At 35.7% G+C, this 25,756-nt stretch overlaps 2 protein-coding genes across 3 annotated transcripts; one reads left to right on the top strand and one right to left on the bottom strand.

Moving 5' to 3' along the window:
• The first annotated feature begins 526 nt into the window (after positions 1 to 526).
• LOC106106776 (apyrase-like) lies at positions 527 to 6,498 on the top strand. Its single transcript, XM_013287436.1, has 11 exons — positions 527 to 720; positions 912 to 1,131; positions 1,461 to 1,652; positions 2,195 to 2,325; positions 2,726 to 2,870; positions 2,975 to 3,101; positions 3,298 to 3,452; positions 3,609 to 3,699; positions 4,068 to 4,226; positions 5,327 to 5,493; positions 6,335 to 6,498. The coding sequence occupies exons 1-11, from the start codon at positions 617 to 619 to the stop codon at positions 6,458 to 6,460; spliced, it is 1,617 nt and encodes a 538-aa protein (XP_013142890.1). The 5' UTR covers positions 527 to 616; the 3' UTR covers positions 6,461 to 6,498.
• Positions 6,499 to 7,148: 650 nt separating this feature from the next.
• Positions 7,149 to 25,692, bottom strand: LOC106109232 (nardilysin-like). Of its 2 annotated transcripts, XM_013290647.1 has the most exons (25): positions 25,430 to 25,692; positions 24,846 to 25,056; positions 22,940 to 23,044; positions 21,783 to 21,923; positions 21,403 to 21,571; positions 19,934 to 20,142; positions 19,168 to 19,338; positions 18,408 to 18,529; positions 17,763 to 17,883; positions 17,600 to 17,677; positions 17,261 to 17,401; positions 16,283 to 16,412; positions 15,167 to 15,425; positions 14,549 to 14,683; positions 14,260 to 14,308; positions 14,048 to 14,149; positions 13,379 to 13,512; positions 12,574 to 12,703; positions 11,817 to 11,921; positions 11,084 to 11,227; positions 10,333 to 10,469; positions 9,172 to 9,316; positions 8,457 to 8,519; positions 8,239 to 8,340; positions 7,149 to 7,540 (listed from the first exon to the last, which is right to left on the bottom strand). In XM_013290647.1, exons 1-25 carry the CDS (start codon positions 25,660 to 25,662, stop codon positions 7,346 to 7,348), a joined length of 3,531 nt encoding a protein of 1,176 aa, XP_013146101.1. In that variant the 5' UTR covers positions 25,663 to 25,692; the 3' UTR covers positions 7,149 to 7,345. The 2 variants fall into 2 exon arrangements, with proteins under 2 accessions (XP_013146101.1, XP_013146109.1); XM_013290655.1 differs by lacking the exon at positions 22,940 to 23,044.
• Between the last annotated feature and the right edge of the window lie 64 nt (positions 25,693 to 25,756).

Consider the following 25,756-nt stretch of genomic DNA (forward strand, 5'->3'; position numbering starts at 1 on the left):
GCCATCTGAAAGATAATAAAAATCCCTTGGGATTGTCCCTAATGTTTAAGTTAAAAACATAACCTAAAATTACACTATTTTGCGAATAAATGTGTCATACTTTAGTTTTAGCGTACATTTTACTTATAAAGATTAAATAGTTTTTAAGGATTTCCTTATCTGTATTATCAATTAATACAGAATCAATTATCTAGAGCAGGGCTGTACAAATTAAAAAATATTTGAGAGTGGCGAAAATTATAAAAAAAATTAATACAGAATAAAAATCAACGATTAAATTGAAGAAATACTTGGAAGGCAATAAAATTAGTACATTTTTCTAGATTTATTGTTTATTTTAACATTTTTGTTTTCGTATATGTTAGTGGTTTTTAACTATTTCCATGCGAGTCGTTGCATTGAACGTAATTTGAGATGTAGCGCGTCGTAATGGGACGGGAGGGGCAACGCAACGCTACAATGACCTTGGCTGCCAAGAAGCAAACAAGAACGTGTCAAAACGAATCAAAATTCGCGCGAGTTTTTGCAGCCCTGGTTTATACTCGTAAAGGTTTATCTACAATATCTTCAAGTCTGTCACGGTAGCGCAGTATGGTATAGTCTCTGCTACTTAGCAATGGTCAAGTGGGTGTGTCTTTTTACCTTACTCTCGATCGTGTATGGACAGAACACGAGTTTGTATGAGTTGAATATTATACATTACAATGACTTTCATGCACAGTAAGTGTTAATTTATATACAATTCGTCGTTTTTTGAACTACAGAGTGTTTTGTATCAGGTATCATAACTTCATAACTTGTTCTTCTTTTTATAAGGACTTTGTCTTATAACAAACTACGAGTACTACAAATTTTTTATCAAATGATATCTGAATCAATCTAAATTTCATACAGACCAAGGGTTTTTTTAGCTTCGATGAAATAAGTCCGACCGGTGGAATCTGCAACCCAGATGAGACTTGCATCGGAGGCTTCGCCCGGCTTTACACCGGTGTAAGGCAACTGCAAGAAGCGGAGCCCGAATCTTTACTCCTGAACGCTGGAGACACCTTCCAAGGCACCATCTGGTATAATTTCCTAAGATGGAATGTGACGCAGCACTTCATGAATATGTTTGAACATGACGCTCACGTATGTAGAATTTATTTGATGTTTAATATTTCGTAGTTTTCGCCGATTTTTTTTAAATAGATTTTTTTATTGCTGCATATCTCAGCTTCTGGTTGGCTGATTAATAAAATATACGTGTTATGGTACGTGTCCTTTGGTCCTATATTTTACCAAAATGAAAACTGTCCAGAGTTTTTGAGTAAATCTCAATAAAGCGTACCGAAAAGTCAATTAGGACAATTTTCCTTTCAAGGCTTGCGTAGGCTAATTCCATGTTTTTATTAACCGATCTTTTAAATTCATTTGGTTTATTATGAACTATAATATTCGAAATACGATATTCTATCCAGGTTCTTGGCAACCACGAATTTGATCACGGTGTGGAAGGTTTACTGCCATACCTCGAAAGACTGAACTCACCAATGCTGGGTGCTAATGTTAACACAACGTTCGAACCTGAATTAGGGAAGTATGTGAAGAATCATGTTGTGGTGGAGCGGCGCGGGAGAAAGATTGGAATCATCGGAGTGTTGTTACGACAAGTAAGTACATTTTAGAACAGCAGAAATTACGTATAACATCTATACATCTACTGTGTGCTTATCGTGACGGTGATCCATAACTGTTCTAAACTAGCTTTCGCCTGCGAATCTGCGTGGAATTAAAAATAACAAAAGTGTGTAGCCTATGTGTTCTTCCAGACTATCCTCTACTTCTGTACCAAATTTCTTCGGAATCCGTTCAGCCGTTCTGTCTACAAACTCTAACAAACACCCATCTAAACTTCCGCATTTATAATGTTAGTAAGATTTTTAACCATGTTTGTGTTCTAATTAAGGCTATTTTCACCACTAAAAACGATGAAAAAAAAAATGATTCGATGTCGATGTAATACTTTGTACAATAGAAACATAAAATTTTACTTCTTAGATAATTTTAAATTGCGAAAAATAAACATGGGTGTAAGAACGTCGGGTAAATATCCATGTTATTCGAAAAACTTTGCTAAATGGCGGGAATCGATCCCAAGACATAACCTCTGAGAAACTAAGGCTTATAACCGGTTTCGAATATATGATTTCAGTTTTCAGCGCCCATAGGTAGAGTGATAATGGAAGACGAGCTGACGGCGGTGAATCGCGAGGCGGCGGAACTGACCGCGCAGGGCGTTGATATCATCATAGTGTTGTCCCACGTTGGTTATACTAGCGACTTGTAAGTGTTTCCGGTTATAGGATTTGCAACCTTTAACGTCTCTACGATTGATATTTGACATAGGACGGGATAACTTCGACATCAGATAACCATAAATATTTGATTCTCAACAATTTTTATGATTAAATCCAAATGGTTTAGGTTATTTAATTACGTATTAAGATTCCTATGGTAGAGGAAGACCAAAGAAGGTGTAGATGGATATGCTTGAAAAGAGAGTGAATTCAGATATGACGACTGATAGAGAGAGAAGAGCAGCACAAACTATGTCGATCCTCCACAGAGACAAGGATTTATGATGTAGATTATTTAATAATTTCGGCTAAATCTACTATTAGCTTCTTATTGTTACTATTGTCCAATTTCATTTAATACTCTGAGTATAAATTGTTCTGAACAGATTCTTAGCAGAGCGCGTATCACCAACAGTGGACATAATAGTGGGCGGCCATTCCCACTCTTTGCTATACAATGGCGAAGCTCCTGATGGCACACGACCAATCGGGGAATACCCCACTGTAGTAACGAGGTCCGATGGTCATAGAGTAAGTAGTCTTAGAGAAAGTTTCAAATATAACCTATAAAAATTATTAGAATCAACTGTATAAAATTTTAAACCTTTATATGTCATAGTTAATTTGTTTTTTAGATTCCCGTGGTACAAGCGCATTGTTACACACGGTATTTGGGCAACATTAAGTTATTTATTAATAACGAAGGTATTGTAGAAAGGTGGGAAGGTCAGCCCGTCTTCTTAGGTTCCTCTATTGTTCAAGGTGGGTATAATAAAAACTGTGGCTATTGTTTAGATGGATGGATGGATGTTAGAGTTTGTAGCTTATATTGCTGAATGGATGTCGATAAAATTTGGCATTGAAGAAGAGTGGAATCTGGAAGAACACAGGCTACTTGTGTGTAGCCACGTGGACGAATGCTGCTTCAAAATATTTTTTCACGTGTTAATGCGTATAGATCCACTGATGCTTGAGGAGTTGGAACCGTGGCGTGAGGAGGTGGACGCGGTGGGTAAGGAGGTGTTGGGGAGGACACACGTGACGCTCACTCGGTCCTGCTTCAGTGCGGAGTGCAACCTCGGCAACTGGGCCTGCGATGGTCTCCTCGAACAGGTTAGTCATTCATTCGTTCAGTAAACAGTTCAATCAGTGTACAACTGGATTTTATTACTTTTCGGTCTAAGTCATTCAGTGTTCTTTCATAACTTCAATTAGTTTGTATGTATTCAGTTTTGTTAGGTTATAAATTGGTAAGGTAATAAATTTTAGGTAATGGATCGAGCGAAAGATGGCGCTTGGAATGAGGCGCATGTTTGTATGGTTAATGCAGGAGGACTTAGGATGCAGATTAACCCGGGAGGTAAGCCTGTCAATTTTAATGTTTTCAAATATTATTTGAATGTAATCTTAGATGGATCGATGTTAGTTACTTTTATCTTCAAAACGACTCAAAGGAATTCACTGTTTTCACAAATGTAGAACAATGTGTAGAAGAACACATCAGCTACTAATTGATATCTTTAACTACACGCGGGAAGGGCTAGTAATAGATAATTATACTAGCTTTCGCTTGCAACTCCGTCCGCGTGGAATTAAAAAAGCAAAACTGAATAGCCTATGTGTTCTTTCAGACTCTTCTATATCTATGACAACCATCGAGAGGCATTCAGCAGTTTATAATTTTAGTAAGATAGAAATAAAGAGAGAAAATAATCCGTTTTTGTATAGAAGTGACAACTGAAGCGTTGCTGATGGCGATTCCTTTTGAAAACTACGTGCAAGTGTACGACCTGAAGGGTCAATATTTAATGGAAGCGCTCGAGTTCTCAGTGGGCACGGCGCAGACCCCCGGCTCATTTAACAGCCGTAGAATGCTTCAAATCGCAGGTAAAATTTTAGATTACTGAGAATATATCAACATGTAATACACAAATCATCTATTGCTGCTAGCATATTCCGAAAAAAAGTAAATCACTTTAAAATACTAACATTCCGATACTGAAATCTTTTTTGTATCAGCATCTTAAATTAAGCCTTAAACTTCAAATGAAATTGAAATTTTGAAATTCGTTAGATTATAAGCGACGCATGGTAAAGTGTTTTAATATTCGGTTGTATAATGCTTACGAATGCAGTATATTCATGTACAGTCGCGGAAATCCGCGGTGTTCTTACTTACTGCGTTGGCGCAGCGACCCAAAGTGTGTCTTGGCCTCCGACACGAGAGAGCGCCGCGGTGTTCTACTTTAGGAACAATTGCCTTGTTTATTGCACCGAGAAAAACTCCGCCTCTTCCTACAAATAACTAATTAGATAGCAATATGTGCAAATGAAGGTATTATAATAAACAGAAACTACCCGTGTTTAAGTATCCGACTTTTTTTGTGAAGATACATTTATAAGCTGCGTCGTATTGGTTTTTGTTCCGTTTCAAAATGTTCAAACGGTTTGAGCTGTAAGGTGGAACACCGCCAGTTTGCCCGACTGTACATAACTGTGAAAGTAGCTGCATTAAAATTAGACTACAAGTTGACAGATATCCCTATACTTTTTTTGTTTATTTCGTATTTTATTTATTTATTTACCTATTTATATCAGTATCTGTACCCTGTATGGGTTTATGCCTCCTTCATATAAGACCCTATATTTAGTTTAGTATGTGTATTGCATGTTATGTAAGTTAAGAATGTGTACATTAGAGGAAGTTTGAAAGTAGTTACAGTGGTGGAGAAATTGAGAAGCAAACGGTTAGCGTGGTATGAACATGTTATGCGACGAAATGATGGGGACATAAACCAAAAAGTGTTAGAATTTTGTGGCTACAAGGGAAGAGGAAGACCGAAGAAAGTATGGATGGATTGTGTGAAAGAGGATATGCTTAAAAAAGGAGTGGTTTCAGATATGACGGCTGATAGAGATGTATGGAAGAGCAGCATATACTGTGCCGACCCTCCGTAAAGGATAAGGGCAAGTTGATCGTATTGTAGGTATGCGTGTCGTGTACAACGCGACGGCGGCGGCGGGCTCCCGCGTGGTGTCTGCGCTGGTGCGCTGCGTGCGCTGCGCCGTGCCGCGCTACTCGCCGCTGCAACTGGACAAGACGTACCGCGTGCTCACACAGAGTTACATCGGCGACGGCGGCGGCGGCTACACGGTCAGTTATTACATATCTATACTAATATTATACAGAGGAAGAATTAGTATTTTGGTATGTATGATTTTTTCTATATAGGTACAAATAGGTGGCAAGCGAGCAAGCGGTCACCTAAATCTGCCAAAAAGGCGAAGCGACCGCTGCCCATAGACATCCGCAATTGCAGATGCGGTGCCTACCCCCTAATCGACGGAGGAGGAGAGGAGGAAATTTCCCCTTCCTATGCGTATCCTCTACCGTCAAATCCACTATCCCTTCCAATCCTTCCCTTATAAGAAAAAGGTGGGACGGGAAAGGGACTAAAATTGGGCCTCCGGCACCACACTCGTCAGACGAAACACAGAATTGCTCCCACTTCACGCCTGTTTTCTGTGTGGTCGTGGTATTACACCGGGCGAGCAGGTCAATTCGTGCGAAGATGTTAAAGCGGACTCTACCTAAAAGAAATAACACCGATTTCAAAAATTTTTTCACTGTTACAAAGGTAAATTATCTGTGACATAGGGTATCTTTTATTATATTTTAATTTAACAGGGACGAAGTCGTCATTTTTGAGTTAGCTATCTGAGGCTCTATCAGCCAGTGGTAGGACAGACCCTTTCTTGTCCTCATGATTGTGTTCCAAATTATTAACTTACATAGCGTGAAAATATGTGTCGGAATTATGGGGATTTTTTAAAATTAATTATTCAATAACATGCTGTAATTGCAGACATCCTACAAAGATGTGTGTTTAAGATTTATTAGTATTGATGTATGATTTCGGTGGGTCGGTGTTGAGTCTACATTTTATAACTTTTAGTGTTAAGTTCGATGGCATTAACTTTGTTCTATGTTCCAGATGTTGTCAGAGAACAGAGAGAACTTGGAGAACTTGGAGGTGGACTACGTGATGCTGCAGAGGCACATGAGGAAGCAGCGTGACGTCATACAGGACCACGACGGCAGGATACAGGTAGTCTTCTAACCTTGTTTGTATTAAATATATAGTTTTTTAACAAAAGATGACTGTGTTTTGTTTTTATTATACTTTTAACCCTCATTCACATATGCGTTTTTTTTATCGCGCGTTAAAAAACCGTTGAAATAGAACAAATGCTTTTTCATGTATCCGTTTATACCATAGCATTTATTTGTTGTAGCATTTCTTGAACTCCGGTTGAACGTAATAAGTAATTTAAAAAAAATGAGCGTTAAAAAAAGCGCCCGTGTGAATAAAGGCTTTGTCTATTTTCTATTTAAATGTAATAAAGTATATTTTATAAATAAACATTTTAAGTTTATTTTTTTTTACTAATAAAACCTATAAGGATTTTTCTACATACGCGAAAATAAAAAAGATATTGATTTAATTTATTTTATTTTCAACATGTCCACATACCTCTATTATATTTACAATGTAACACTAATTTAACAAAACAACCCAAAGCGTTAATATTGAGTTTATATTTCTATTGTTCATTGTCTATTTGCAACAAATCGAATTTAAATTAATAAAAATATAAAACACAGAAATATGTAAAAATATAACATTGCATATTATGCACATATGCTAATTTATTTTGTTCTAAAAACTGTTATCATTTAAAAAAAAAAAAACAATAACTTGGATATTTTTTCTTTTTTTTTTTTTCTATTTTATTACAAATGTACAATAGAAGCGGTATTAAATAAATTTAAGGGAATTATTAAATATTTCTACAATATATTCTTATTCCTATTTTGAATTTACAATAGTCAAAGACAATTTTTCCTGTCATTTTTAATCTATATTTCCATAAACATGTCATATTCTGTGATTTCGATGCTGTCAAACAAAAATGTGGCTTATTGTATATAAATAAGGTACAAATTAGCACTGCGCTAACTTGACTTGAGGCACGTCAATAAACGGCAAATCCTTTTTAAAATCTCTTATATCTTTGATAAAATCCGGAGCATTTTCTGTGGAATCTCCGATAGGATTGTTCGCGTCTAAATACGTGAGGTCGAAACTCTTGAGTTCCACTTCGGTTGTGTTGTCCTTCTTCGACACGTGGCCCATTACCTGTGAGAAAGAGACAGTTGTTTATAGTGTATTGAATTGTTTACATTTTTACACAAATCAGTGGTTTAATCATAATTTTAAAGCATTTCTAATGATGAAATGTAGAATTTAGTCAGCAATCTGTCTGTAGATTTAGGAGAAAATGCATTTTTTTCTAATTTAAAAATCTAAGCCGTGGCACATGATCGAAAAATGGTATGGAAAATATTATTTACACAATTCACTGGTTTCTAATGTCATTTTTTTATTCTTTAGATTTATCTTATTAAATTTAATCATAGTAATATTATAAATGCGATAGTTTAGATGGATGGATGTTTGTTGGAGTTTGTAGCCTAAACTACTGAACAGACATCAACGAAATTTGGTATAGATGTAGATGATAGTCTGGAAGAACACATAGGCTACTTTTTTTGTTATTTTAATTCCACGCGGACGGAGTCGCGGGCAAAAGCGAGTGTTCAAATAAAAACATGTCTGTTTAAGTCTATGTTTGATTATAAAGGTTAAGTATTTTTGTTATTTTTTCTTATTTGTATTGACTTTATAAAAGCGGTTTACTTCTTTTCTATTTCTTGTTTATGATTCTCCCTTAGCGGATTCCAGTGTCAAGTGTTTGTGGTTTTATTCCAATTTGGGAGAAACTGGCAACAAAACTGCTTACGGAGATGTTTGTGGGTACATGAGGTTTACTTTACCTGGACAGATAATTTCCTGAAGTGTGACTTGTTGCCGCTGGGGAAGTGGTCCTCCACCCAAGTCTTGATGTCGCCCACTCTTATCTTCTCTATCGCATTCGCCTAAATATTTAACATTATTAAAACCTTTGCCGTTTTTGTCAAAAAAAATTAAAAATGTTCCAAAAAAGTGTACTTTTTTAGATTTATGTTCTATTAAAATATTGAAATGCACTTACTTCTGAAAACAGCCTTTGGAATTTATACTCCATGCTCACGATCTCGCGCCAATTTCTCTCCACCTGGTAAGAATAATAAACATTTTTTTAACACTTTTAATTGTATGAAAAAAGTTACTACTGTGTTCTAACCTTTATTTTTCAAAAACTATAGATTTAAATGAAATTGCGTAACCATTACTTTTGCAATTAAAATTTTACAATATTAACTGAGCATAAGAGTTATGACGTCACAAGATGGCGCGTGGTTTTAATATTACTTATGTTTAAAAATGGATAGGTCATTGAAATTGACATTTTCACTTTTTAATAAAAAATGTATTTAATTATTTAGATATTTGCAAATGTAATACCACGACCACACAGAAAACAGGCGTAAAGTGGAAGCAATGTTGTTTCGTCTGATGAGAGTGGTGCCGGAGGCCTTATTTTAGTCCTTTTTCTAATAAGGAGAAGATGGGAAGGGGAAGTGGATTTGACGGTGGAGGAGATGCATAGGAAGGGGAAATATCCTCTTTATGTGCGTCTTTTCCTCCGTCGGATAAGGGTTGGCAACGCAACTGCAATTGAGGATGTCTACGGGCAGCGGATTCAGGAGGCTCTTGCTCGTTTCCCACCAATATGTTATAAAAATAAGTCTGGAAGAACACACAGGCTACGTAGTTTTGTTAGCTAGTTATTGTATAAAGATGCGGTAAGTAAAGTAAAGGCGCACCTCCTCCTTGAGCTCGTAGTCGATGGTGTGCTTGAGCTGCACGAGCGCGGTGCGCGTGGCGGCCAGCGCGCGCTCGCCCAGCCGCCGCATGTCGCGCGCGAACTTGCGCAGGAACGCCTCCACGCGCGCCTCCACGTGCTGCACGCTGCACGCAACACACGGACACACATCATCATCAACTTGCCCTTATCCCTTACGGAGGGTCGGCACAGCATGTGCTGCTCTATACATCTCTATCAGCCGTCATATCTGAATACACTCCTTTCACACAATCCATCCATACTTTCTTCGGTTTTCTTCTACCTTTGTAGCCATCCACATTCAATCTTAACACTTTCTGGTTTATGTCCCCATCGTCTCGTCGCATAACATGTCCAAACCACGCTAACCGTTTGTTTCTCAATTTCTCCACCACTGGCGCTACTTTCAAACTTCCTCTAATATACACAACCTTGTCACACCACACATCCATCTTAACATATGCATCTCAGTCACATGCAATCTCCTTTCATCCCCAACTTTGGCGGCCCAACATTCAGATCCATACAATACGACACACACGATACATTATTATAGTCATCAACATTACAATCTATTGTTAAATAAACTTTTATTATCTATATATACACGAGCTGTCACCCGCAAACTTCGTTAGCGTAGAATTAAAAAAAATATGTTTATAATATTATAGACATTTTTGATGGTAAAAAGTAGTTTTTACCAGCTATCTTTCAGTCAAACTCCCGTCCAAATCGATCCACCCGTTCCAGAGATAGTGGTCCGGTCGCCATTTTGATAGCGCGGAATTAAAAAAGTAGCCTATAATATGTCTATGTCAGCTACCCTTCAGTGAAAATCTGGTCGAAATCGGTCCAGCCGTTTCGGAGGTTACCCGGGACAAACGCGGCGGACAGACAGACATGACGGGTATGCTCCGTACCAGTACTGGAAAAACGTACTAGTACACACTTTTAGTACTTTTAGTACTTCAGATTTGTAAGAACACAATAACAAGAAGAAGCGAAGACCGATATCGTGTAGTGTACTAAAAGTGCCAAATGTCCGATTAACAGAAGCCGTTGGGTAACGTTACTTTTAGTACATCGTACGTGTACTAGCCAAGTCTAGTGGGGGGTGTGGGGGTGTGGCGGTGTGGTGTACCTGAACTTGTCGACCTGCGTGTTGACGGTGACGGAGAAGCCGAGCACGCCGAAGGTGTAGCGCATCATGCTGAACACGCTGTAGCCGAGCTGCTCCTTGGTGCGCAGCGTGTCGAACACCGGCTCCTCCATCAGCATCTGAACATCGTATATCCAACGAAAGTTTAGATGGATGAATGTTTGTTACAGTTTATAGCCTAAACTCCCGAACGGATCTCGATGTAATTTGGTAAAGTCGTAGAGAATAGTTTGGAAAAACACATAGCTACTTTTTTTTTGTTATTTTAAATTCCACGCGGACAAAAAGCTAGTACTACTAAAGCGTAAACACACACTACTTCGTGGCGTAGGATAAGCATATTTCTGAATAATTATTTCTTTAATGAAAAGCCCTACACTTACGACACGCTTTGGGCTAAATATTTTCACGGTATTAAACTTAGGGAGTACATAATTAAAAAAAAAATGTTATGCGAAGGAATAGAAGCAAGCCATGGTACGGTCATGTTTTCCTATATCAAAGGCTTTCGTTGTCATTTGTGCATTTTTAGGGCAAATTATTAAAAAAAAGAATTTGTTGAATGAATTGGTTGCTGACATCCTACGTTATAAGAAGTAAAACCTAGATATAGTTTAGGTGACAAACGAATAATGAGCCCAAAGAATTCGGAAAAATAGCGAAGCTACTCTATACTTGCGGATGACGCACACAACCAATCAAAAAAAAAATAAAAGTAAAATAAAGCATTAACCATGAGCAGTTCCAGTATAGCAACGTCCTTGGGCGTGGTGACCTCCGCTTGGTAGTAATTGGTAACAATGCTGTTGGTGGAAGCTGGGTTGAGGCTCAGCACCCGCAGCTTGCGCTCGCCCAACGGCAGCTGGTGTACACGGAGCTGTACACACATACAATTACATATAACATACGGGTCAACGTTAATTGGTTACAAACCAGTGTACACGGACCTATGAACAATATATATTTCCATATACAACTTAGGTCTTTAGGAATTGGTCATGTTCTTTGACCAACGACAGCTGTTATTTGACCTGTAAACAACATTTAGTTACATGTAACATACGGGTCAACGGTAATTGGTTTTACTCGTATAATGTGCTGGAATTATAGACATCATACATCGACATACGAATGTCCAGGAAAGATGTTTACAATGAACTAACACAGATTTCTTTGTCGAAAAAAATCCTTAAACAATTTTTGCACATATAGAAAACATAGTTTTTTTTTTGTTGAACTACACTTGTTTGTGGAAGAAATGTAAGAGGAGTTAATCTTGACTGTTTAGTAATATTTTACAATCCTTAGGGCCTATCCCACCACTGGCTGATAGAGGCTCATATAGCTTAAAAATGACGTCACTGTCTGATAAGGTAACAATTCGATATTTCCAACACATATTTTACACATACGATTGTTATTAATTTACAATTTGGTGGGACTGGCCCTCAGTATTGTGATCTCACCTCTGGGAGCTCAGTTTCATCGAGCACATCCCACTGTATATTCCTCAGTGCGTTTTCCGATATTTTGATGGCCTCGTGCCACGCCAAGTTGCCTTGCACTAACACCTGCAAACGAATTATACTAAAACTGAAAAGCTTGGATGTATGGATGTTACTATCTCGATAAAATTTGGCATTTGTAGAACAGTCTAGAAGAAATCATAGGCTAATATTCTTTTGTTACTCTGTGGGGACGCAGTGCGATTATATCTAGTTATCCATATGTATACTAATATTATAAAGAAAAATTTATATTTGTTGAATTTCTGTATGTATTAAAATGACTATTGGGACAATTTTAAAAATTCTTTCATCAATCAAAAGCTATGTTATCACTCAGTAACATAGGCTCAATTTATTTTATTAATTTTTTAATTACACGCAGACGAAGTCGCGAGTAACAGCTAGTTTAATACATTAAGCATATAAGGTAATTACTACTACTACTACTAGGGCATTATTACAAGAATGTTTATACAAATGTGACAGACGAAATCGTTATGGTAATTTTTAACAAGACTAGCTTTTCAGAGGACTAGAGATAAGATTTTTGTATACTGCTATTTTCTTATAAATCTATAGTTATATAGTAAAGAGGAAAGATTTGTATTTTCCTATTTATTGAAACTCAAAAACTATTGGGCATATTTCAGAAATTCTTTACATTTTTTTTTATTTTCCAGAGACAAAGTCGCGAAATAACTAGTATAAAACATACTTGTAAATACATTTTGCTGAGCAGCCGCCTGCTGAAGTCCTGCAGGTCGTCTATAGTGAGGTTGTGCACCACGGCCGCCTTGTCGCGCGGAGATATGTATGGATCTAGTAATACATCCATACGCAAGTCTCTGAAAATATTACCTATCATGTATGGGGAATAAACGTAGCAAATTCGGCTGCGTTTAGAAAATCTATATTAATTTTATAAAGAGGGAAGATTTGTATTTTTGCATGAAATAAATAAAAAACTACTGAAGCTATTTTCAAAATTCTTCCACCATTAAAAAGCTATGTTATCAGTAACATAGGCTATATATTCACTTTTTTTTAATTTCACGCGAGCGAAGTCGCGAGCAACAGCTAGTCTACAATAATTCTCTGTTTTTCTTTAATGAATACATTAGATTAAATACATAACAATGATCATCCACATAGAATTATGAAATTTTATTATATTGTCTACATTTGTTAAATTATTAATAACAAATGTCAAAATGACATGACATGACAAATCTTAGTCATCTTGCTTCCTTGATGTTGGCAGCAAAATATGGTCTCTTTACCACATTAGGGTTTTTATCCAAAATATATACCACCTAAGTTTAATAGCGTGGAAATATATAGCCTAAAGCGTAACGTAAGTGTAGGATTTTTATTAAAAAATAATTATTAAAAAACATGCTGTAATTTCTGACATCTTAGGCAACAAAGAAGTGTGTGTTTACGCTATTATAATAGTATAGATAAAATAAAGTTTTTATATATGAGGCGGAGCTAGTAAGTAGTGATAAAGCCAGCATTACTTGGATAACTTATGCGGCTTGATGAGCACGTTGTGGTAATTGCGCGCGCGCACCTCGCGCACTGCCTCGAACATGCCCGCAGTCAACGTACTGCCCGTTGACCTCATCTCGCGGGTTATTAACTCCACCAACAACTAACATCAAAATACATACCAATATTATTGATAAATGTGAATGAGTAATTAAAACAGCGCTTGCTTTGTGCAGACTGGTTTCACGTCACATAGACGTAGTCGTCGGGCGCATACATAACAATTATAAATGCAAAAGTTTGAATGGATGTCTGTTAGAGTTTGTAGCCTAAACGGCTGAATGGATTTCAATGAAATTTAGTATGGATGTAGAGGATAGTCTGAAAGAACACATAGGCTACTCACTTTTTTTTAATTAGTCGCAAACGGAGTCGCGGGTAAAAGCTAGTACATATGTAAATATCAAAATACTTATCTAAACTAATATTATAAATGCGAAAGTTTAGATGGATGTCTACCAAAAACCAAACGGATGTAAACCAAACGGATTTCGATATAATTTGGCATAGATGTCTACATAGGATAGTCTAGAAGAACAGATATGCTACTTACTCTTGTTTTCTTCTACGCAAACGAAATCGCGGGCAAAAACTACTTAGATTATATCTTTGAGTTTCATATTACTTAAAAAACTTACGTGTAGATTTTGGTTGTATCCATTAACTTTCAATGTGAGCCCTTTGTCCGATACGTAAAGTGAATGAGATAAATCCGCCATGTAGGCTGCGTATACTTCTTCCTGTAAAAAACATCCTTTTTTATATCTTTCAACAATTATCCTAAAGAAAAAACATACTATTCATATTTGATATTCAAAAACACATGTTAAAACAGCAACTATAAAATTACCTTCAAATCTTGTTGCAATACGTCCGTCCACAGATCTAATAGACAGGCTCTGAAAATAGTAATATTTTACACTATTTCATTAGAAATATCCACTGTTACAAAAATAGTAATACGTTTTTGTATTACCTTTAAAAATAAAATAGCAATATATTTTTGTACAATGACTTTTTCCTTAAAAAATAAAATAGCAATGTTTTTGTACAACATCTTTTCCCTTAAAAAATAAAATAGCAATACGTTTTAACGTATGTTTCATTAGTGTAAAATCACAGTAAAAAAAACAACTTACTCTTTCGGCGTCTTCAAACTTAGCGGAGTTATGAAGCAGAAATATAACAAAGCTGTTGGAAAGCGGAATTTAAAATCGGGCTTGTACCAAAGCTCCATATGTCTATTCTTACGCAGTAGATTCGGTTGATCCAACCTATAAAAAAATACATTATGATATATTTACATTAAAACACGATGAAAATCCAACTTCCAGTAATTCTATAAACAAACATAATTAAATAAACTAGAAGTCACTTTAAGACTTTTTGTTACATGAATGAGAAAGGAGATACGTTATCCTAAAGTAGAAAGAGAACAGAAATAGTATTTTTTTTAGTAGGCGCTATTTAAACAAAGTTCGTTATTTATACTAATAGGTAACGAACTTTGTTTGTTTCATTGTAATGAAATAACTCAAAAACTACTGGGCCGAATTCAAAAATTTTTGCACTATATAAAGCTACGTGGTCAGTGAGTAACATAGGCTATGTTTTATATTATTTCTTAATTTCACGCGGACGCAGTCGCGGGCGTAAGCTAGTTGAACATTTAATTTAGAAGAGTTTAAGTTTATATAAAGATTTATGAATATTATCATATAAAAGTTAGTCTCAAGTGAAATCAAAGCAAAACCAACCTAAAGTTGTTAACAGTAGCGATCAAATCGCCGTGTTTTAGCACTTTCTTGATCTTGGGAGCCGCGTTCACCTTCTTATGTACATCTTTAACAGAACTGGTCATCAAATCAACTCCTATTTCATTGGCGGCCTCAAGATACGCGGGCGCGGGCGCTATTAGATCGAAGTTTGTTGTCAAATATATATTCTCAGCAGGTAAATGGAAGTTTGTGTATGGTTTCACATTCAGCCAGCGATGTAGCCAGTTATTTGGTATATCTAAAAAAAACATAAATGAGTATAATTGGATTGATGTTCGAATCTCCAGAACATATTATTGGATCTCGGTAAAATTTGGTACAAATGTAGAGTATCTAAAAGAACGTAATTAGTTTTTTTTTTAATTTATTGTAGGCGAAATCAAGGGCAAAAGTTATTCAATTATACTAATATACAGGATGCTTCTTTACCGAGGGATCACAAGCTTTGGGGAGGTAGAGGACCTTAATAGCTATTGTATACGCACAAATTACGTTGCCCGATTTTAATAATTATAACTATAGAAAATCGGGAAACATACTTTACGCTTAAACGATGGCTATTGAAGACCACAAAGCTTGTGATCCGTCTTTTAAGAATCACAGTGCATACTAATAATAAGAGAAAACATTTTTTATTTGTATGTAACGCATTAACTCAAAAACTAGTAGACCAATTTGAAAAATTATTTTACCATTAGAAAGCTATATTATCACAGAGTAACATAGGCTAGTCAAAACTATTAATCTTACTAATATTATAAACTAGCTTTCGCTCGCGACGCTGTCCGCGTAGGATTAAAAAAAAAACAAAAATAAGTAGCCTTTGTGTTTTTCCATACTTTTACCTACACCCATGCCAAATTTCATCGAGATCCGTTTAGCGGTTTAGGTTTCACAAACTCTAACAAACATCCATCCATACATCCATCTAAACTTTCGCATTTATAATATTAATAAGATGTTTAGATGGATGTTTGTTAGAGTTTGTTACCTAAACAACTGAACGGATCTCGATGAAATTTGGCATAAGCTTTATTTTTTTTTATCCCACGCGGAAGAAGCGGGCGAAAGCTAGTTAATATATAGTTTGGTTACCTTGTCGTTTATATTCAGTACCGAACCATTTCTCCGTCATATCGTAGTTGACGGGCGTCGCGTACTTGTTGGACATCACCATTATGTTGACTGAGTCCGCGTGCATGCACTCCAATAATTCTCTTATACCCTGAAAAATACAATAAAATTACATATTATTAAGAAAAGCGTCAGTTGCTGAAAGGGACACTTTGAATGCGAAACCGGGTTTAAAACACCTGGTACGTATCGCTAACAGTGCTAAGATATGTATATCTAATATACAGGATTTGCTACTGGTATCGCTGGAACTGAAAATCTCTCAGTGAGGACGTATAGTGAGCTGGTGATGAAAAAACAATCTTACTTCTTACTAATATAAATGCGAATGTCGTATTATAACTATAGTAGCTATCATCCGCAACTCCGTCCACATAGAATAAAAAAAACAAAAGTGAGTACCCCATGTGTTCTTCTACACTATCCTCCACATCGATACCAAATTTCATCGAAATCCGTTCAGCTGTTTAGGCTACAAACTCTAACAAACATCCATCCATCTAAACTTTCGAATTTATAACATTAGTATGATTATAAACTAGCTGTTGCTCGCGACTTCAGTCGCATGAAATTAAAAAACATAGCCTATGTTACTCAGAGATAAATTACCTTTCTAACGGTGAAAGAATTTTTAAAATCGTTCCAGTAGTTTTGAGCCTATTCATTACAATCAAAGTTTTCCTCTTTATAATATTAGGATAGACTAGCTGGTGCTCGCGACTTCGCCCGCGTGATTTTAAAAAGTAATAAAAACGTAGCTTATGTTACTCAGAGATAAATTACCTTTCTAACGGTGAAAGAATTTTTAAAATCGGTCCAGTAGTTTTTGAGTTATCTCAATACTTACATAAATACAAATCTTTCCTCTTTATTATGTGTATTTAAAATGAATAAAATGCAATAATAAAAATATTTAAATACATATTTAGCGATACTTACTTGAGGATCGTATTTATAATACAGTCTGTCTCCAGTAATATAATGCTCCGGAGGGAAGAAATGCATATTCTCCGCTAAAGACTCCACATAATCTGAAGGCTGAGATTCCTCTTCGAAACGGAAACTCGTCTCTTCTATCGTCTACAATAAAATAAAAAAAAAACATAAGAAAAACATTTAAATTTAAAAATAACTAAACAAAATCAATAAAATACAAACTTAACAAAATTAAAAAAAAAATTATACCAAAAAATATTATTTTTCTTTTTCAAATTTGTATTTTATTAATCGTTTAATTAAATATGCAATTTCTAATATTTTTCATATTAAACAACATACCTTAATTTCATTGTATATCCGTTCCGAAGGACCAATTTCTCTAAGCATATTTATATATGAAAATATTGCTTCTAACACCTGAAATAATTAAAATAGAATACAGAGAAATATTTCTAAAATAAAATATAACATTATTAATTACTTAGTCAGTTTATAAACTCACTTCATCAACATGATCAAGTCCATCCTTGGTAAGTACCACTTTCGTGGAGAACAAACTGTACATAGAAGTATAATCGATACCACTTTCTGAGTTTCCCGTGTAGATACCAAGCGCCCATACTCTGAATTAAAAACATCATACATCTATTATTATTGTAAATTAAAAAAGGATGGATGGATGTTTGTTACTACTTATCAAACGGCTACAGATCTTCATTAAATTTGGCGTAAACTTAGTATAGTCTGGAAGGACACATACTTATTACGCTTTCGTATTTAATTTTACGCGAATGGAATCGGGAGTGAAAGCTAGTCTTTTAACAATTCTTTCACCATAAAAGCTATGTTATCACTGAGGAACATAGCTTTTGTTTTACTACTTTTTTATTTCACGCGGACAAACTCGCGAGCAGAATTTAGTCTTATATTTTTTTATTAATATAATTTAAATAATGTTTTAAACATTGCAGTAATATAACTATTAACAGTAAAATCGTATTTAACAAAACTAAAAGACGTGTGAACTATCTCGTGGTTGAAACAACAATGAGATAATTTACCCCCACTCCAATACACTGTGACGTCACACAATACATGTTCTACGAAATGTCAAAGTATAGTTTTCATTACTAATAAGTATACTTACTTTTTCCTTAGGTAAGAAAGTAGACTGCCTTTCCCTTCATGTCCTAAAAGGTAAGATATGTACTGGTGGGGTTTCGATTCGTATTCCGATAGAAGAGAACGCATGCACCAGGTTAAGGTTACCTAAAAAAACTCTATTTTAACATTATCGCAAATAATTCTATTATAATCGAATAAAGCGTAAATGTACACTTATTTGTTATGTAGAATATTAGCAATTACAGTACATTTTTTAATAGTTATTAATTTGAAAGTTTTACAATACAATAAAACAAAGTGTTTTGTTACAGAGAGTCGTTGATGCTAAAACTTTAAGAAACAACGTTATTTTTTAAAGTCACTATATATAGTATTTGCGAAACGAAATGAGTTACACCAATCTCCACATATTTTTTCAATGTTTTTTAGTTACAGTATAGTTTAGTCCAAACTAAGATCTAAAATCTGTAATATTTTGTGTACCTAAGTCTATCTTTATACCACGTTTATTTGTAAGGCTGTTGGGGTTACTTCCGAGTACGCCTAATTTTAGTCCCTTTTCCTTTCTACCCTTTTCTTAAGAGGAAAGGAAAAGTGAATTTGACGGTGGAGAAGCATGGGATGGGGAAAAGGCCTCTTTATGTGCGTTTCTTCCTCCGTTAGTTAAGGGTAGGCAACGTATCTGCTATTGCGGATGTTTATGGGCAGCGGTCGCTTTCCATTTCGATGGATTCAGGAGGTCACTTGCTCGTTTGCCACCTTATATTATATAAAAAAATTACCTCTGTGGTATCGCTGACGGGCTTGACGTAGTAGAGACTGCGGAATTGCGGGGTGACGGCTGCGGGGGAGAAAGCGTGCGGGGAGAAGTCTGTGGGGGGCAGGCCGTTGCTCTCCACGCCCCCGAACGTGTTCACCACGTACTGCTCCAGCTCCGATAGATCCATACGAGCCTGGAAACGATAACTAGTAGTTAATACGTGTTTGGAACCGATTTTAAACCTTAACGACATGTTTATAAAGGTGAATGAATTCACAGGCGTATCTCCAGAAGTTAATAGATCTCGATGAAATTTGGCATTAATGTAGACTATAATCTAGAAAAGCACATAGTTTAATTAATAAGGTTATATTTATTAATTCTACGCGGAATAGTCGCAGGTAAAAGCTGAATATTGAACGTTAAATCATAAAGAGGACGTAAAATCACAAAGGTAACGGTAACACTACTAAATTATTCAACCACTAGCGGGCGGAATTAATAAAATCACTTAGTAAGTATATGTGTTCTTCCAGATTATGTTGCGAATTTTTATTAAATTTTATCGAGATCTTCCAAAGACCTTCTAAAAACCTCCATCCATCTAAACTGACATCTTACTAAAATTATAAATGGATCAATATCCAACTAAACTTTAACAACTCTAACAAACATCCATGCGGATCGATGGATGTTTGTTAGAGTTTATAGCCTAAAGGTTAAAAGGTAGGCTCCGAGCCCTTCAATGGGTACGTATAGTGAGCTGGTAATGAATAATTGATTCCTACCTGTACAGCGACGGTCATGCGATGTGCACTATAATGTCGTTTCCTGAAGTCGTGCGCGGCGCGGTGCAGGCGCTCGTCATCATCCAGCTCGTCCTTGAGGCTGCGCAGGTTGCCCCACGTGAAGGTGCGCGCGGGGTGCCCCTCGGGGAACAGACTCGCCAGCAACTGGTCTTTGCGATTCGAGTCAGACGGTGACGCGATCGCAAACTCTATAGGAACACAGCATTTAAAAATATAAAATTATTGGCTGTTTCAATTTTTTTGCCATCTTAATAAAAGGTGCACTTTGCTCCCCCTACCCCAGCCCGCCTTCCCCACAACCCTATAACATTTTTTTTATAATATAAGGTGGCAAACAATCAAGCGGCCACCTGAATCCACCGAAATGGAAAGCGACCGCTGCCCATAAAATCCACAATTGCAGTTGCGTTGCCTACCCACAATTGACGGAGGAGGTGACGCACATAAAGAGGACATTTCCCCTTCCAATGCAACTCGTCCACCGTCAAATCCACTTTTCCTTCCCATCCTTTCCTCTTAAGAAAAGTTGGAAAGGGAAAGGGACTAAAATTAGGCCTCCGGCACCACACTCATCAGACGAAACGCGGAATTGCTTCCACTTCACGCCTGTTTTCTGTGTGGTCATGTTACTGGGGGCGAGTCAACCCATCGTGCGAAGATGTTAAAGCGGGCTCTACCACTGTGGAAACATCTCGGTACGTCGCAAAATTATATTCTGCACAGCGACTTCCGCGATTATCTGATCCGCTAAAATATCAAAAACCGACAACACTAATTGATTTGAAACAAAGTTTCAGGATTAGAAGGTCTCAAGTACAAATTATAGAGAACTGGTGTAATAAAAGTAATGTGTAATATCATTTTTCAACGCATAGAAATCTTTATGGTCTTTCATAACGTTACGTGCATTTGCTTAATCATCGACTATAACACGCTGTTTGTTGACAATTCATATAATTGGTCAATTTACTCTGACATAGACATACTACTAAAAGCAAACTGTATAAAAAATACTGGAAATCTGTACAGAATTATTGAAATACAGATTATTTGTTATTTCATTCATCATCTCCCCTGCCTTATCCTACTCCCGTAGGGTCGGCGCGCCGGGTTTTCGTTCTCCAAAGCACTCTATCATCCGTCATCTCAGTCATCACTCCCTTCTTCATCATGTCACTTTTCACGCAATCCATCCATTTCTTTTTAGGTCTACCTCTACCGGTGTACTTCCACATTCATAACTAACGTCCATCTTGTTACATGCGATTCAACCCTTTTCATAACATGCCCATACCCCTCTAACCTTTTACTCCTTGTGATTTGATTAAAACGTAATTTGATTAAAACATCAAAACTAGTATGAATCCAAAAGTTAAAGTCTTTTGAAATAGTGTATAATTTGCTTTCAAATTGATTACTAAACTTCTTATATTTTTAATAGAGTATACCTGACTCTATAGCCTCACGCTCCCTCTGCATAGCCTCCTTCATCATGAGCGGGCTGACGAAGAACTGGCTGAACATGTCCATAGCTTGAGGTAAGTACTTCTCCTGGATCTCGAAGTAGAACGTCGTCAGCTCGCAGTCTGTAGACGCGTTGTCGGAACCACCTTTTTTCTAATTTAACATAAATAATTAAGACAAATTTAATCTGCGTTAAATTTAATTAGCAAAACTATTAGACTTTACAGCAAATAATAATATTATGTCAGATGTCATATGTTTCAAAACGAAAACAATAACATTGATTTTATTAAACAGTTCAAAATTAAACAAAACATATGATGAACAATTTTACACAATAAATTGGCATGAAATCTTATTTTACCTTTATAAATGAATCAAATTCATTCTCCTTGGGATACTTCTGACTGCCCATGAAGACCATGTGCTCAACGAAGTGCGCCAGCCCCTGGATGTCCGGGGGATCGCTGTAGCTGCCCACGCCCACGCACAGCGCGCACGCCGCCTACCAACGAGAATACCATGTGTGTATACGAGCTTTAAGACAAAAGAGGTAGGGGCTTTTTATATATAACAGATGGCAAACAAGCAATAGGTTACTTTAATCAATTCAATCAATTGCCCATAGACATCCGTAAATGCAGTTGCCTATCCCTATTCGATGGAGAAGAAACGTACACAAAGAGGATTTTTTCCCTTCCCATGCGTGCTCCATCGTCCAGTGCTGAATCGTAAATCCACTTTTCATTCCCATTCTTTTGTTATAAGAAAATCGTAGAAAGGGAAAGGGCCTAACTTAGGGCTCCGGCGCACAACTAAAAAGAGAGCGTGTACATTTAACTTGAAAATTGTGGATTAGGTCGAAGAAACCTTTTCTAAAATAATCTTTTTGCCCAACTAACAGGAAGGTAATGTTAGCATTGTAACGGTCTCGGATGGTGAAACTCTACCAAGGCTGTCGTGACATTGTATTCACTATTAAATAAACAACTCTCTACAAGGTTAGTATTTTTTAGTATATTGTGTGAATTGAAATCAGATCAGGGTCTAAACACTATAAGTGAAAAATGTATTTGAAACGTCGCATATTCTGTTGTCTAACATGCCGTAACGTATATGTCCCTCTCTTTTTCCCCAGCATTTTTTATATATTTCATCTCCCTCTTGTAACGAAATTAACGAAAACGTGACGCTGTGAATGTTCAATGACCTACCTAAGGAGTTATTACGTTTTCGCGGGCAAAAATCACAAGTCGAACCTAAACAGGATGAGTCTAACTAATACAAATGATCAATAAACTGTAAACAATAGAATAATACAACTGTTTACAAACACTACTTTATACAATAAACAATGTGTCAAAACATTCTATCGTTATAGGAAAAAACCGCCACTACTTTTAATCAATTTCATACTTTACGTCTCACGAAATACGGTTAATATTACTCTAAACATAATCTATTTGAATCCTAGCGGTAAAAAACTTGTTTTGACGTTACATATTGGATACTAAATCGTACCGTGTCAAGTGAAAGTTGGTTAAAAAATATCTTGCATCGCTTTCTCAATAAAAATTTTTCACACGCGTCCTTCATGCATCTCACAAGATTACGACGAAAGCGGACCTGGAGAAAGCATGCAACGTCTTAGATAATAATAACAAAATATAATGTAAAACGAGCGTCGGTAGCTCAGGGGTTTAAGCACTTGACTTGTTATCTACAAGTCCTGGGTTTGAATCCTGCCATGTAGGGAAAGCTCCGAGCCCCTCAGATGGGACATATAGTGAGCTGTGATGATGATGATGATGATATAATATAAAAATAAAAATAAATAATAAGAATAGAAGCTCCCACTTGACAGTTTAAATAAGGGCCCGATTCAAAAGGCAGTTATTTTAGAAACTGCTTTCTTAGTGAGGAGTTTCCTATCTCTGCCCTGGCCACTGGTTGCTTGAGTCATTGTAATTTGCCTACTCTGCTCAATTTTTTATTATTTTGTATTTTACAAATGTAAAATGTATTACATATTAACTAAGAAAATAAAGATAAATGGAATGATTAGAAAAATGTGGGATATGCATGTTTTTGATATATTTACGTGTATCTACCGCACTCAGAGACATTTAGTGGTTACTAAAACAGTTAGTATGAATTACGAATACTATTAGAATAGATTAAACAGAAGCTACAGATATAACATAGATACATTAGTTTAGAGAGAGATGAATATATCTGGAGTGTAGTACAAAATATTTATTTTTAATTTTGAAAGATGTACTAAAATATATTGCCATTTCGCTCATTCTTTTTAAAATGAGTTAAACATTTGTATTTGAACAGGTGTTAGAGAATAGAATATGCCTTTAAAACATTCATAGAAGCCGCAACCAATTAAAATTTGAAGGTGTTGTCAACAATTCCTATTTAAGTCATCAAAAACAATACAATAGGTAATATAGCTATGGTCTATTATTTAATGATCAATGAAGTATATAATTATTATTATTTAAAACATAAATATTACTGCAAAAATCATAATCCTTGGATTCAGCCAAGCTGTTTAGTATAAAAGAATCATAAGTGTAAATACTATTCAATCTATACTAATATAATAAAGAGGAAAGATTTGTATTTTATGTATTGAAATAACTCAAAAACTAGGGGACTAATTTAGGAAACTCTGCCACTATTAAAAAGCTACATTATCAGTGAGTAACATAGGTTACATTTTTTATTATCTTTTTATTTCACATAAACGAAGATACAAACAACAGATGCATTTAAATAATTGAAAACCTAAACCTATTTCAAAAATTATTTTACTATTTAAGAGCTATATTATCAGTGAGTAACATAGGCTATATTTTTTTTCCACGCGGACGAAATCGTGAACAACAGCAAATAAAATGGGAAACCTAAATCAATGTGTACATTATCCTAGTCAGTTGGGCAAAAATAATACGAAATGAAAATTGCCTCAATTATTGTAAGTTGTTTTTCATGTTACTGTCATGATCTAATTACTCTGGCTTCATTTAATATACCTTTCACTAAAGTTATGTAATATCTATTATACATAACATATCTGATATGTCTTGCAAACCAGGATTTCATAGAGTAATAAATATGGACTGAAGCATATTTGCTTTAATACTGCTCAATTAAATATCAATGACCTTGATCTTGGGTTTTTTTTATTTTAATCTACAAATTAAGCTTTTCAGATTTCAATATCTTCTCAAATGTAGGTTCAAGGTCATTGACTGTGCCCTCTAAAATCAATAATTGCATTCTCCTCATTGTTCCATACAATATTGTAACACACCAAGATGTTTGACAACTATTCTACCACAATTAGAGAAGCTTGATTTTAAGCTTCACAAAATATTTACTAGGTATAGTATTTTAATATAAAAGTAATTACCAATTTTTCTTCATCAAATTCATTTCTTCTATGTGTACCATGGTGATCACTCGCAGCTGAATGACCTGATTTGCCACCATCACTTTCTGTATTCGAACTTTCTTCTGCACTACTACTTTCTTCTTCACTAGAGCTATTGTTTTCTTGGTTAACAGGTCTACTGGGGTCAGAGATGAGCAGTGCTGTTAAACCATTTTTCAATCGTATTGTTCTGTAACAATAGTGAATTATTTGAGTTATGAATTAAACTAGGATTGTTTATATTAACTTTTTAAGTACATAAGTTAAGAAAAATGTCATGCTGTCAAAACAATATAAGGACTGTATTGTACATTAAATTTTTTGCAAACTAAGAAATGCAATGCAATATTTTTATGTACATATTCTTTATTTTCAACTATATAATAACATCCATCTATCACCGGAATCAAATAATTGGGAGGAATACTTCATCCTTAAAATTATCTCATCATTTTAGTGCCATTGACATTCATATTATGAACTTAAAATGTGTGAACCAATATGACATTTAACAGTGAAACTTAAAATAAATGAAATTTCCGTATTAAAAACGTTAAACTCACTTGTACAGCTTTTTATCAGATGCAGATTTGATAGGTTCAGGTAAAACTTCAACTTTCTCCTTACGATTGACTGTAGGCACTGGAAATCCTGAACGATTTTTGACCACTTTCACTTCAGGTTTAAAATTCGGTGTCCTACGATAACTATTTCTTTTAGACATTATTGCTATTAGATGTTTCGTCTGCTGATGACCAGATGTTTTTTGAATAAGTATGGACAAAAATTTTGACATCTATCGATGGCAAGCGGGAAGGAAAAAAATATTGAGATAATGACAGATTGTCAATTCACTTTGCGTTGCCCGTTATTGTAATTTTTTACATAAA

Source organism: Papilio polytes, unplaced genomic scaffold (genome assembly GCF_000836215.1).
Source record: "Papilio polytes unplaced genomic scaffold, Ppol_1.0 DF824269.1, whole genome shotgun sequence".
NCBI lineage: Eukaryota > Metazoa > Arthropoda > Insecta > Lepidoptera > Papilionidae > Papilio > Papilio polytes.